Source organism: Cuculus canorus, chromosome 3 (genome assembly GCF_017976375.1).
Source record: "Cuculus canorus isolate bCucCan1 chromosome 3, bCucCan1.pri, whole genome shotgun sequence".
Taxonomy (NCBI): domain Eukaryota; kingdom Metazoa; phylum Chordata; class Aves; order Cuculiformes; family Cuculidae; genus Cuculus; species Cuculus canorus.
Window position 1 is genome coordinate 42,362,541 of NC_071403.1, and position 15,465 is coordinate 42,378,005.

At 37.8% G+C, this 15,465-nt stretch overlaps 1 protein-coding gene across 1 annotated transcript in view; it reads right to left on the reverse strand.

Moving 5' to 3' along the window:
* The window catches only part of MOXD1 (monooxygenase DBH like 1), a 50,045-nt gene that overhangs the window by 14,635 nt on the left and 19,945 nt on the right, over positions 1–15,465 (reverse strand). The window contains exons 5-6 of the mRNA XM_054063970.1: positions 4,133–4,312; positions 1,791–1,893 (exon numbers count right to left, since the gene is read on the reverse strand). Coding sequence (XP_053919945.1) covers positions 1,791–1,893; positions 4,133–4,312 — 283 coding nt within the window. The remainder of the gene's footprint in view (positions 1–1,790; positions 1,894–4,132; positions 4,313–15,465) is intronic.

A 15,465-nucleotide genomic window follows, 5' to 3' on the forward strand; every position in this document is an offset into this window, starting at 1 on the left:
GGGAATATATAATTATCAAGGAACAAAGGATATGATCTATGCATAGCCCATTAAGACTGATAATCAATTATGAGACATTCTGCAGTTCAGGTGATATATACTGTCCCACAACATCCCAATTTTCACATGTTCGGGAATCCATATGCATTCCCTTACTGAAGCTATTTACACAATCTCATCAACTTGAATTTTTCCTGTGTGGTATTTCCTCTTCAAGCTTGTTGCTAACATCTAAATGCCAGAAATTTTTACGATAAGTAAGAGGATAAGATAAACAATCTCAAACGATGCCACCTGTCCAATTAAAAGTGAATGTCAAGGATTTCATAAACAGAAGCATTCAAAACCATCCAAGTTAGGAGCAGTTCAAACATTTTTGAGTCCAACTGGGAGCCGAAGCTCACTACTAATCTGAGTCTCTTAGGAAAGCGTTAACCCCAGATCACAACAGGAGGCTAACAATGCAGCCTTTAACTGCATGACCCAGCCTGGGAAAATGTAGATCCCCAAAAAAGAAAATGAATGTGACCCAGTGGCAGGTTGGATGCTGTGTCAGAAGGACTCAAAGCAGTGGGAGCACCAGGGTCTACTCCCTCCCACTCCTGGCATCTTAGGGAGGAAAGAAACATGACTTGGTTTACAGACTCTTTGCTTTGCCTATGCTGACCTGTTCCTAAGTCTTTGGTGAGACCCTATGTTCCTTAGGATTGTCCCAACAGGGCAAAATCATCCCTGTTGTTTAAAAAGGAAACAAAACAGTATTATTTCCAGTTCTTTATCTGCGACATCAATTAAAACGATGGTATCGTGCAGCACAGACAACTAAAATAAAACCTTTTAGAGACATAATCAATTTGAAAATAGTTTTTCTGCAAGAGACTTCTCAAGCTTTCAGGTAACATTTGATAGAAAAGCAGGTAACATCAAGGATGCAAATGAAGTTTACGGTACTCCACACAAATGTGCATGCTGAAGGGCAAGAGTCTGTCATTAAATAAAACAATTTTGAAATCATTCATGTAGAACAACACAGACGGGGAATAGTAAGACAGAACATCATACCTCACAGAGAGGATTTTATTAAACACATGGAGGTGTAATGAAAGGCCAGTATCCTATGCTGCACTGGGGTTTACTCAGTTTATATATATAGAAATTACCAGAATATTCTCAGGCACATTAGCTCAGTAGACTTTGGTTTCAAGATAATAAAACTATCTTTCCAAAAGACAGCCTCAAAGTTGCCTAGATTTGCTTGGGATCTCTGCTTTCTTCCTTTTGCTTCTTCTAAATATAAATGAATTTTAGAAAGAATATTAAAAAACACCATTATAAACAAAAATATTATCTTTGAAGATAATCTGGTTTTACCCAACCTGAGTCTATACATCACCTTCAGAAAAGGTCCACAGTTCAGGTAGATGTTCTAAAAAAAAATCCTAAAATAATTAATAAAAGGCTCATTCCCTGTGTTGCTCTTTCACAGTCTGGGCGCTGTGCTGCTCTTTCTCAGCCTGTTCGATTTCCCAGTAAAGAAAAGGAGAGATAACATGAAGAATGCAGTGATAAAAGGAGATGTATTCGCCTGGTTTACAGTTACTTGTATGTCTCAACCTCCCACCAACTTCAAGTTAAATTTTTGAGTACAGTGAGAAAAATACTCGGAACTAGGAACTATTAAGCAAGGAAAAATAAGCCTCAGCTCTGTTTGCTGTGCAGTGCAATAAGAAACACTTGTGCTTAACACATTTTTCAGTCTTGCGTGTTTTAAAGAGTGTGAGGGTACAAACCTTCTGTGTATGATGGATTGTCATAATGTACCTCCATAAGAACGAACTGAGGGTCAGCTGCTGTGCCAATGGATAAGCCAACATGAGGAGGGTAGGTGAAGCCCTGGAAATCAACACATGCATATACAGTTACTTTTGCCATGATTAAAAGTTAATTTCTTTATATAAATATATATACTTTGGGGTTTTCTTTCAATGATGCAATAATAGCAATGATAACATTTACAAAGGTAATTTGTTTTAAAACTTTCTGAACGTGGCACTGTAGTCTAATATAGCTATTATACAATAGATGCACTAAATAATAATGTCGATATAAAATAGTAGATCCTATGCCTGATAGAGGATAAAGCCCTGAGCAAACTGGTCTGCCCTCACCACTGACCCTACTTTGAGCAGAAGAGTGGACTGAGATTTCCTGAGGTTCCTTCCAACCTGCATTATCCTGTGATCTTATGATTCCATTTTAAATGTGTAAACATTGCATAATCAAGCAGTTAGTCTGACAATAAAACCCATATGAGAAAGTGAATCTACATTTTAAATGTTCCTGGTTTTGAAAAGCAGTAATTTCCAGGGAATATCGAGGTTGTGCGTAATTCGATTATTTCTCATGCACAAATCACTGCATTCTAAGCAAAACAATTTGAACAATAAAATTGATTTTCATGGCTACATTTGCATTGGCAAGCCATGTTGTGCAAAAAGAAACTGTATAGTGCAACAGCTTATGCTGGACCTCTGTTCCCAAACGACACTCCTTTGGGCAACCTCTGGTCAGACCCCATGCACTAAACCCCATTTATTGCTGGGAGGTGAAGGGTTCACCCCTGAACATTCAATTTAGCTTCATTCCAAGGGGAGCTATTCAAGTTCTCAAAGCGCTAGCGATGATAAATAGAGCTTGGTAAATGAGGATAACTGGGAGATTTACTTCAGAAGCTCCCTCCTGATTCAAACTAAAATACTAGTATCTTCTAAGTGAACTCATTTACCAAATCCACTTTTAGAAAGTAGTAGAATCTGTATAATTTTACAGTATATATCTAGTCTGTTAATATGAATTTTGAGATTCTAACTTTCTGAAATGTGCAATTTGAGATCCCAGCTTTCTGCTGCTTGAAAGAACTTAGTGAATTAACCATAGTACATAGTAATAAATATTATCAGCTCCATTCTATGCTACGGTAAACTGAAGTAAGCGAAGTGAGCACGCCAGTAAACCTGAACGTAACCCAGATCTGACAGATACCTCTCTACAGATCTCTAACAATGGGTTCGTCCTTGAAAAAGCCTGCGTAGTGCTTCTCAAATGATAATTTATTTATATGAGGTTTTTTATTTCACTTAAATTAAACAGCTGAAAGTATGAATACTAGGTCAGAACATAGCTGATGGCGAAAATGCACAAAGCATACATCAGGGATAATGCTCATCATGGATTAAACTTCTTTTAATGGGTCCGTGTAGCAGCTCTGGCTTCCTTGCACTGCAGTACTTGAAGATGAGTTTGAGCTCTGGCTGGCAAATGAAGGCTTCAGAAACTATCAACCATCACCACAGTCCCTCTCTGTGCCCACATATCATTTCTGCGGGCACACAGCGAATCAAAGGGATAAAGAAAGGGCGGGATTCTTCTGGCAGTAATGCTGCCTAGTGTCAGCTGAAAAAATTAACTGCAGACTCAATTAACATATGAAATAGGCTGAAAACACAGCCTGGGGTCAGCACGGCATCAGAGACTGTCTTCTCTAGATATGTCCCATTGCCATGAGCAAAGTGGTCCTTTTGCTGGTTCTGCACTGACATAGGATTCCTCTTACATTGAAACGCTGTGTACTAAACTTCACCCTTATATGGGGTAACACTGTAACAAGGTCCTGGTGAGGCACAAAATGAATTAAATTTATGTCTAACTTCATTTGGAAAATCTTGCCTCCATGTCTTTTATGTAGTCACCTACAGAGACTTGCTTTCTTTCTGTCATTCTCCACCAGTAACAGATGCTGGTCATTGTTGGAGGCAGTGTGTTCCATATCATATAGTGACGGACTTCCATGTTCCCAAGTTAAATTTCTTCCCCTAAGACATCAACTTTGTTTATACTATTTTTATTACTTTCAGCTTGTCACCCAGGATGTTCATTGTATTTCATACCTGCGAAGTAACAAGAAGTTGAGGAAGCCAACAAGAAGTTGAGGACTCACTGATGAGGCATTTAGGGACTGAGATTGTGTACTCTTAAAAACAGACTGAGTGATATACGAGGAAGAAGTTTTGTTATGATACACATCCTCTCAAAGCCCCATTGATGAACTATACTAGATAGCCATTCATCCTACCTCTCCTCCAATGGCCCAAGCGAAAATGACCGTCTCACATGTGAGAAAAGAGTCTGGCATGTTGGGGTGGTAACACTCATGTCCGTAGTCCAGCACACTGTCATTCAAATTGCTGCTACACTGGTAGAGAAGGATATGGTGCACTAGATTCTCATGGCCCTTCTGGATCAATGGCACGATCTGTCAATGATGTCAAAAGAAAATAAAGGAAAAGGAGAGGAGAGGAGAGGAGAGGAGAGGAGAGGAGAGGAGAGGAGAGGAGAGGAGAGGAGAGGAGAGGAGAGGAGAGGAGAGGAGAGGAGAGGAGAGGAGAGGAGAGGAGAGGAGAGGAGAGGAGAGGAGAGGAGAGGAGAGGAGAGGAGAGGAGAGGAGAGGAAGAAAAAATAAAAAGAAAAAACACATTAGATACAACTACTTCAATGAAAGTATGCAGACAAAACTAAAAATTATATGATGCATTTATTTTAAAATGATGTTAGATTGTAGTTAGGTTGAGATGCTACTTCAGCACTCTGCAACTTGAAGCATTAAAAACATCACTACCCAAGTGTATCACTAGAGGACAGGAAGAAAATTCTGTCTCTTGATATCTTTGTTGCCATCTGTCTTGTTCTCCCTTCTCCCACCCCAGTCTTGCACTGTCACTTGTTTTGCTCCCTGCCTAATCTTGTTCAGCCACATTCCAACATGAAGGAGATATAAACCAGCTGAACTAAATTTAGTTCAACTAAATCAGCTCAGTATTGGAACTACTCGGCACTTTTCATCCCAGTTTCCGTCTCTTTTGCACTATTTGAAACTAGAGCTGCCCATAGATTCCATATGTCTAGGGTGAGCCTGGAGGTACAGCCCACATTCCTCAGCAGCTCAAGATGGACTTTCAAATTTTTTTGACGTCCACCAAGAAATTAGAATTATTTTACAATTTGCTCAGTTGTAAAGGCTTTATTAACATAAAGTGATTCCTCAGAGGTTGGGTACTCCAGTCTGTTTATGGCAGTGAAAAGCTGGAGGGCTCTCAGGGGTGCCTGGGTGTCCTCAGCATAATTTGACCACCAAACTTCAGGGTAGACTGAAATTATTTCATTCCCATATAACACTGTTCACTCCCTCGTTGGACAGATGATGTTAAATTATCTCTGTCAGAGATGACATCCCTGGGGCAAACATGAATAGTTCTGAAAATATTAATTTTGTTTTTCAGAAAGATCATATTCCACAAAATATCAGCATATAGAAAACAATATTAAAATGAAAGGAGTTTTCCCTTTGCTTTTGCTTTCAAATACTGTATCCCATTCTGTCATATTTACCTCCAAACTGAATAAGATAAACGTTCATGTTTTCATGGGAAAAGTAAAGTTTTGGCAATGCAACTTTTAAGATACAGAGCAGCATGCAGTGCCTTTTAATATCAGAAAAGAGAAGGTATTTTAAACAGACAAAAAATACACATACATTCTGACTTGTGCCATGAGTTTTGCAAGCACACAAACCCCAGCTACCAGAGCATCAGAACAGGGTAATCAAGAAGAGTTTATTACCTTATTATAATATTGTTAGCACAATATTTTTACCAGAAATGTACCTCTCTGCACTTTGTTCAAACCACTAAACCAATTACAAAGGAGGAAGGGCAGGAAGAAGCAACCAGAACCTGTGCATATCAAGACCACCCTCGTTGATATAAATCTGCAAAAAACCACAGAAGCTGGGCTCGCAGGGAGTTCAGCTGCTGCTGAGTACTGCGTGTCTATCCAAGCGCACAACCCAAACCCACCCACTTCACTGTGCTTAGAAGTCAATGGAAGGATGCCAATTCACACAGATACACCAAAGCTTTGTTCTAATGGCAAGACTGAAATACTTCACAAGATATTTTCTGTACTGTTCTTAGCAATCACTATTTTACTGAGCCTTAGCAACATCACGAATTACTGTACCATGAAAGTAATATATTTTTGAAGGAGTTGAGTCAGTTTTCTCTTCAGATAAGACTTTATTCTCATTATGTCAGACTGACTGACAAAGATACAGAAATCCATTTCAGCTTAATGTTTCTTCTCCCCTCTGCTCCTTCACATACCTGTAATTCATCCGAATACTGCAGAACCAAAACATATTCATATCATGGAAGTATATACATTAAACAGCAGTATAAATCTCCAGAATTCAGAAACTCCACATCATGTATAGGTTAGTTAGCCAAATGGTTACAGGCATATTAGCTCCGTAGCTACTACAAAAGAGAGTATTTTTTGTCCCAACATATATAGTTCTGCCTGCTGTTACAAGATCCCAGTACCCGCTGTGCGTACAATCACTGCTTCAAAAACAACTTCCCCTCAAAACAATGGGACATCACTAAAATTAGAATCTCACATCCTGTCATCAGTTTCTAGTGTCGATTACCTAAACAATAACAGCACTTCAAAAAGTAAGTTTGTTCAGCTTTCTTCAGAGTAGATAAGAGAAACTAAAACAAACTCTTCTGCAACCCTTTCCAACACATACTGTAGGATAATTTATATTCTTCAGACACAGAAAAAAAATAATGAAAAGCAGTGGTGAAGCCACGCATTTTACACATTTTTGTTACAAATTTATTGAACAGGTGCCACCTTTCTCTCTTCCTTTCTAAAAAAAAAAAAAAGAGAGAAAAATCCAAAAGAAACTATTAGGAATGGTGAAAATCTGTTAACAAAAATCCTAGGAAAATCTCATTAATCACAATTGTTAATTTCCCAGAAATGTATGGAGATATTTTAATGGTCAGCTTCCTAAGGATCATAGCATCATTTCTGGTTGAAACAAGAGAAGGGAGAGGTGCAAACTCTCTAGATACGTTGGGTTCCCTTTCTCTGATCCGATGAATAACTAACTGCAATTACTTACTAGAACAACCTCAGCAGAAAAGAAAATTAAAAAATATTGGTTTATTCTCTATTATAGTGATTAACTGGCTCAGGGATTTAAATATGCCATTCTATATCCCAGGTGATACTGCTCTAGTTACTCCACCATTTGTTTAGATTGCCTCTCTTGTCCTCCCTCTTATCTTTCCACAAAGAGTATCTGTACAGCTTAGTTTGCTCCAAGATGAACAGCAACCCCAAAACTTCATTTTTTTCCAGATAAACAAAATTCTTTTTTTTTCTGGCCAGCCTTACAAATAATGGTGAACCATGACCAAGTTCCTCAAACATGGAGCCAAATTTAGCAAATCACTAATGCACTTAAACATGCACATAAGGTGTAAAATTATTTGCTAGACCAGGTATCTACAATTAAATATTTAGATCAGGGTGGCCTGGTTTCCAGAGGACTTCCAGCCTCAATGGATGATAGCACAATTTGAACAGGCTACAAGGTTATTCCTGTTTTAACAGTCCTTTATCACCTTAATCCCTAACTACAGGCATTAATTTTTAACACATGGACTGTTTAATGCACACATTCAAAGTTTCTGGTTATTTGAATTTCTTTAAGCATAAAGTTTTGGGGCGGTTGATAGTCTTTAATTATAAAACCACACAACTGAAAGCTAAACTAAGGTCTACTTCTTCAGGTCTCCAGTCAAACTAATAGTGGACCAACCTTGAAAAGTTGCCATGACTGCCTTGTTAATTTGTCTTGGGAAATAATGTAACTTTCAGAATGTTGATGAAAAGACAGTAATTTACTGCAGTAAATTAGGGTAACGGAATGAAATACAGAAAAACTGTGATAAAAGGAGGCATAGTACATAACAAACTGCAGATTTAAGTGAATAATTAATTTTTATTTGGATTCTTATTTATACATATACTTGTTTACTCTGTTCTTGTAGTGTAAGGGAACTCTCAAATGACACTTTCGGCTACTGATAGCTAAGTAATTTAGATAAGTTGTAGTGAAAATTGGAGTCCACCTTTCGTTTTCAATAATTATGAGGAAGCCTGTGACTTTGAAATGTAGTTCCTTCTCCTTTCCTTGCTAATTCCTACCCACTTATGGTTAGCCAAGGGAGTCAAGAAAGAGGCTGAAAGGAAACTGAAAATGAATATGCACATAACTACCTATTTTCCCCATTTTCCCTCATTCTTTGAGGCTCATCTTTAGCACTTTTTCACTGTTTCTGACATGCAAGGAAGACCCAGCTTTCAGGGTTCTTCTCTTCGCCACGTTGTGAGTAAGCCTGCAGAGTTTACTGCACCACCAGGGCACCTCAATGACTTCTTCCCCTGCAGGCAAAGTGCATTTTCTGCTTGACATTTCCTAACTGCCAGAGGCTCAGATAAGAAAAGCCCTATATCTACCCTACATCAAAATGCCAAAAGCGTTTGGGATTGCAAAAAATAAGTGCATGCAACAAGACACAATCTCCCCTGCTTTTCATGAAACGCACTGGAAGAAGCTCCTGTTTTATTATTCATGATAACTTACTTTCTGCATCCTCCCCACCTTTCTTGAAAGCTTGCAGAAAGACATTTCTAACTGAGCACACTGACATATATGAACGTGTCTGAATCCCACTAACAGATATAAAAACTAATATATGTACTATAATCCACCATCTCATCAAATCAGGGTTTCCAAAGATGGAGGTATTTAAAATGCGCCACATTCAAGTGCAAAATGAAGACATTGACTCTGCAAACAAAAGTATTGGTTGTGGCTATGGTGTTGGATTAGCATAACCTGTGCTCATTAGGCATGTTGAGAGATTTTACAGAGCTCCTTTAATCACACTGTGTCTCTTAGTACTTCTCAAAATACTGACTTTTAAAGAATATAACAAACATTTTCAATGTATTACCAAGTTAGTGAAAACAGATAAAATGTTTGCTTTCCACCTGTTAATTTAACTGAAGCTCTATTTCAGTCAACAGGCTAACATCCCATAAACAAAGAAAATGCTTATATCTACCATTGCCAGGTTACTCAATTTCAAGTTTTCTTCCTCTCTGTTGTATTTCCTATTATCCTTTTACCTATTGCACAAACGGAATGCACCGCATGTTTTTATTTCTCAAGAAAAACCAAGCCCAACTTGTAACAAAATAGAGCCTTTCATCTCAAGCTGCTGATCAGCAGCGTAAAGATACTAATGGAGGATGTATTAAACAGGAAGAAAATGCAAACAGCTCAAATGGTCCAAGAAGTTAGATTCCCTACAAGGGAAAAATATATCCAGAAACCTGGAAGTCTTTCTTGCTTATTCCTCTTTTTCTTCCTTTTTGTTTGCTTTGCTTTCTTTGATGTTAATGGTTGTGGTTTGTTCTTCATGCTCACTTGTGCAAATGATGAATGTTCAAAAAGTATAACCATACTCTTCCTATAGTGTCCCTGTTACAAAACATAGCCCACGGAACTTCAGAAAACAAAATGCTGAATTTATTTTTGTATAAAAAATGGCAACAGGTTTGGTTTTTTTTCTTGTTGCAGTGGTGCTTCTACACTGAAATGTCAGTGAACTACAAGATTTATTTTTTTTCTGGCTCAAAAGGTAGCTTAAACTTAATATTACATTTTAAAAACACGATGGGATGGTATATTGCCATACAAATGACTCTGAATAAGGCCACAGCCTTACACAATATGTTATGAATGCAGCTGGTAGTGACACAGGGGAAAAAACATCCTCTAGTGTCAAAACTGACAGCAGAAATTAGACACAAGATTTTGCCCTGGTATTGCTGTATCTAAGAGAGTTTCTAGCCTACGGTTGGTTACTTTACCTATATGAGTTTGTCATGTCCCTGATTAACTCAGACCAAAAAGCAATGGTTGTGAAACTGAGTACTGGTTGAGTTGAGGTAATTTTTGTAGCAGAAGACCAAGTTATAGGGTTTCTACTTTTTATATTCATCCTCAGGAAGAACTATTACCTTTCTAATGATTACTCTGGTCTTTCCACTTCCTTCACAAATGTGTACCATGAACACATATTGAAATATTTATCTAACTTGGAAAAGTTCTTCAACGGTAGATGCAATGTCTTCTTATTAGAAATAATCCAGATTTTTTTTTTTCTTTTCAAAAGTGTAGTTGTGTGTGATATAGTGTCTTTATCTAAAACACCTGTCTTAAGGTTTTAGACATCTTCAAAAAGCAAATACTTGCAATACTTAGTAATAAGGTTTTATTTTCATACAAATGTTCTGGAAAAAAAAAAAAAAACCAGCCAACATTGCTTCTTTCATACAGCCCAGAGGAGTGTGGAGCAAAAACCTAAGAGCTGGAAATATGCCCTTGAGCTGGGGTAGATGTTTAGGTCCATGACTCCAAGCCAGACCGAGATTTTAACCCTAACAACCTAACAGCTATCTAAGGTCAGGAGAAAAGCCTGCCTAGGCCAGCATCATGTTTGGGACACTAATCTGCCACAGACTTTCAGCTGGGAGTTCAGGCTTCCCAGGGTCAGGCAGGGACCACAGTCGCAGCACTCCCAGTCCATCTCATCTGTCAGGAAGCATTAAATTAATGCCACAGAACAGCTAGAGCTGAAAGAGATATCTCCAGTGCTCCCTGCTGCAGTCTAGCATGGACTAGCTGCCATAATCTTTCCTGACATCAGCCGTATCCGTTACATGTAAAAGCTAAGTGCCCAATTCTGCCTTCCTCACCATACAATTCAGATCCTAAATTCAGTCTTCATTACCAACAGTCTTTTAAATGGCTATCTGTCCCACGTGCTTCTGAATTTATACTGTGCTGCTGACTTAGAAATGTGTCTATTTTGGTGAGTGAATTGTAGGAGGCAGAGAAAAGGCACTGTTTCTAATCCACTGATAGTCATCTACGTACAACAGGGAGTATTACTTCTTAACATGAATTGTCCTTCAAAAGGAAAAAATTTCATCAAAATTATTTTCATACACATTTTTCACATCTTCAAGCTGGAGGTAAATATAACTTGTGTTCTTATTGACATATTTTGCTGTATTTCAATATAAAAGAGATGGAGATCAAGCAGCAGCAATCATCCCCACCCTCAACTTCATAAGGTGAGGTAAGGTTTCCTTGGAGGATGGAAATTTTCCTGACCAAAACCAGAGTTTCCATACAACTTAAGGTACTTAATATGTGTGGAAGATTTTTTTCCAATGTGAGATGCAAATACAGGACATAATGCCAAGATAAAATAACAGCGTTGGCTTTTTTATTTACTTATTTAAACTGTATTGTTGGCATTTGGGTTTAACTGGTTTGAGGTATATTTTAAAACATGCAAAAAAACTTCTGACATCATTGTGCAGAAAAAGTCCTTACCACATGAACAGAAAACCTTATTCAAAGCACAGATATTTCCTGTTCTTGATGTAAAGAAGAAAGGATTTGTTTACTCAGTGACTGTGCTGTGCAATGAAGGGTCTTATTTAAGTTTTATTAGTATAGCACATTAAGAAGTAGTTACCATACCTCCATTTAAAGCTGTAGAATTTTTATTGGAAAAGTATATATACATTCAGGCAAATGCTACTGTTGCTGCACTGTTAGAAGAGAGAAGGAGAGAAGGCTATGTATCTGAATTTATATAAATCCTTCCATCCCCACATAATACTGTAGTTAAAGAAATGAAAATGATTACACTGTACATCTAGAATCTCTATAACTCAGTGGGCGGAACACCTTAAATATTTTAACTAATAAAACTAAACTTTTTAGAATGAGAACTAGAGATTTGTTTAGGGCTTCTTGTTCTCTCTGTTATCAAGTCCATTCCTAAGTTCTTATTTCTGATTATCATGTGAAACTGCACCATTCATAAAAAGAGTTTCAGTCTTTAAAATTATTCAGTAATTTAGACTAAATCCAAAAGAAGTATATCTCAAAGAAATTTTCATAAACCATTGTTTCTTTCTGAGATATGCCTGGAGATTTAACATAACACATTTAGTAACAGTTAAAACGTTGTCACAGTTTAGCCCCGACCTGGCTAATTTCAGCAGCTAAAACTGTGCAGTTGGACTCGCAGTTCCCTTTCCTCCCACCCCCAGGGAACGGGAAATGAGAGGAAAACGACTTGTGGATTGGAAACAAAAACTACAGTTTTAATGAAATAATAATAATAATGAAAATAATTAGAAAGTAATGAAATACATACAATTATACGAGAACGTGCCCCCACCCCTTGATGACTATATGTCACCACAAAGACTGTAGAGCAGACATGAAGGAATGTGTCCGTACCTAGGAGGGAGCTGGACTCAGGAACTGGATTCAGGAATGCACAGATCTGGGATCAGGAGCAACCAGAGAAGAGAGGTCCTAACTGGACATCAGCCATCACAGAAGACGGGTATGACCCTTGTGATGTCTCAGTTTTATACTGAGTATGACGAATATTACTGTTGGTCAGTTTAGGGTCACCCCTCCTGTGGCCCTTTTTCACCAGCTCGAGGATGGCCTTGGTTACTATAGAAATAAGTATTGGCCTTTCTGCACACCTATGTCCTGTGTTACAAATTCCAGAGCGAAACTGTCCGAAAAACATGCAGGTATCTTTCAGAAAATGACGATAGTTAGATGAGACTGAGTTAAGAGTCAGAAAACTGACTCTAATTTAGCTCAAACCACAACCAATGTATAATTCCAAGGAATGATCTGATAAAAAGCTCAGGTCATGAAAAAACATATTTCATTGGGTTATGTTTCTTGGCACTACACTTATGCAGCAGCAATGGACTCCTAAGCAGCAGAAACACCAACATAGTGGTTGTAGTATTCAGTATGACCATAGTCTCTCAGTACAGTTGACACACACCAAGCAGAACTCATCAGCAATTAATTAACAACTTCATTACTTTCTTGTGAAAGCCAAATCATAACAAATTAATATGTAACCAGATATGTTTCAGATCTAAAGCCAAAATGCATAGTTATAAAGAGTTAATACTTATTCAAGAGGAACATAGAATTTGAATAGTATAAAGTCAATGAAGTCAACTAAGTCAATTAAGTCTCTTTAGTTCATGAAATCAACATTCATACACAGCGGTATCTATGTCTTTGAGACAGCAATGGAAGAGGTTTTAATTCTACTGTGGAAGATGTTCCCTTCAATCACGTAGCTTAATAACGTTATACTTCTTCTCTTCCTGCTTGGGAGTGAATGCATAGCTTTGCCCAAAGACAAGAGTGCATAAAAATTTGTGGTGTGCCCATTTCTTTTTTAAACATACTGGGGTATACTGTTAGGAAACTTGTTTTCTGACAAGGAAACGCTGACTTCTGTGAAGGATTACCAAAAGCAAACAGATACAAGACAGACCTTAGGCATTTGGATAGTGAAGTCACCAACCTGGTTGCTCTGGCAGTTTGCTGAAGGGAAAGCATGGCATAAAGTAAGCACAAGGCTCATGATTTTGACAAGACACTTGTGAGTCAACAGAACAAATCTTGGGAATTATTGCTGCTAACCCTCTAAAGATATAATTACTGTGTTAACAACAATGAGGTGGTTTACAAAATAAATGCATTTAAGTAATGCATCTAAGTTTATAATAACTTGCTTAGGTACTTAAGTTTGCTCAGGTTGTAGTGGTGGTGTATTTTAGTTAGATCCAAGATGTAAATTAACCATCTACCTGTGGTTCAGTTGTCCTCTGTGTGGATTTTGATTTCATATATGCTATGTGTGGATGTGGTGGGGTAATATTTTCTGACTATTGTCTGAAAATTTTTCCACTGTTATTAATGTTCTTTCTTTATATTTTACCCCTCGGAGTAAATGAATCTCTGGACATAGCTGAGACTACTGTGCATTGCAAGGAGAGCCAGAGATGGAGAGAGTATCATAACATTATTCTCTGAGTAGCCAGAGCTACTAAACTAGTAGCTAATGTTAGGGTTGCAGAGAGAGAGGTCAGTACTGCAGAGTTACCTCAGAAACGAAATTTCTTCTCCATACAAATGACATGAGAGGAACCATGTTTGCATACCAAGTATGGAATAACTATGCAGCAACAGGTGCACAGTTTAAGTATTCTTATTTTAAAGATATACCAGGGAAACTAAAGAAGACTAAGTTCCACTAAGAAATACAAACTTTGGTGTGACATTAAAATTTGTGGTCACATGAAATAAGATATGAAATCATTTTAGATATGAAATAATTTAGCAGATTATGAGAGAAGACAGTATTTGTGTTTTCTCCTGAGACAGTTGCTTGGGACACTTTTAATTTTCAGCCAGTTCAGTTATATGATTCTTTAACATTGCAAAGCCTAATGAGCCAATTCAGGCTTGCATTGAAAAGACAGCCCTCCAGATCAAAGGGCAGATAGCTTGCAAACTCTGCAGCGTAGGACGATCATTTAGTTGCCAATCTAATTTATTGAGGCTGAAATTGCTTTGCAGGGAAACATACAGGAAAATACAAACCATTTGATTGTGTCAGCCTGCATGATGCAATTTGCTAGAGTTATCACATTTAGCAAAACCTAGAAGTTCAAGCTAGAGAACAACAAGCAGTTACTGTCTGGTATCACTCAAGTTAAAAATCAGTGCCCTCATTTAGGTACTGAAGGCTACAGGCTGCCCTTTTGGCTTTCAATCAATCAGTCTCTTAAACTGGAGTCCCTTTGTATTTTCACACTGGGGTCTTTAGTATTACTAAAGCATTCCACTGTCAAAAAGCAGAGTTACCCTTGGCAACAAGTTTTTTTGGAGTTTTTACTTCCTTATCAGAGATTGCTCTGAAACTGAAAATGAAGATTAGCTAGCAGCTGCTGGTGTGCTCCAAGACAGGCCTTTCTTTAATCGAAAAGAGGCTCCCTTTTCTAAGGAGATTAACAATGTGCTTCGGTGCTTATATAAAAATATGCCAAATGTAACACTGCTCTGTTAATGCTAAATAATATATTTTCTGGTGATATGCTTGGTCTGTTTTCACTAGCCACATCATAAGTTCAGAGTCAAAAAAATACATGGGGTTATGGCTGAGAAAAATCCATTTTTTTAAAAAACAAAAGTTTATTTTGCAATTTTTGCTCCTATCAGAATTTCTGCTGTCCCCTGACCATTTTGGTGAGATGCATATACCCTGATTCAACCACCTAAGGGCTACATATCTAATATAGGCTCTTTATCTGGGTTCTTTCTTCAGTCAATGGAGAAAGAGACTGAACTACACAGGGGATTCTTGAGCTCATGTATTTCAGACACCTCCTCTATGGTGATACAAACAGCTATTTTTGCCACTGTAAGGTCATTTAAGTAGCTGGCTCAGACCTGTAGATAGGTCAAGTATGATGAGAGGAAGCCCATCTTTGTGCTTGGACATTTACTGTCTTTAATATGTTGTCTAAGTTTAATTTAGTATGCATGAGGTGCACTTAAGAGATGCC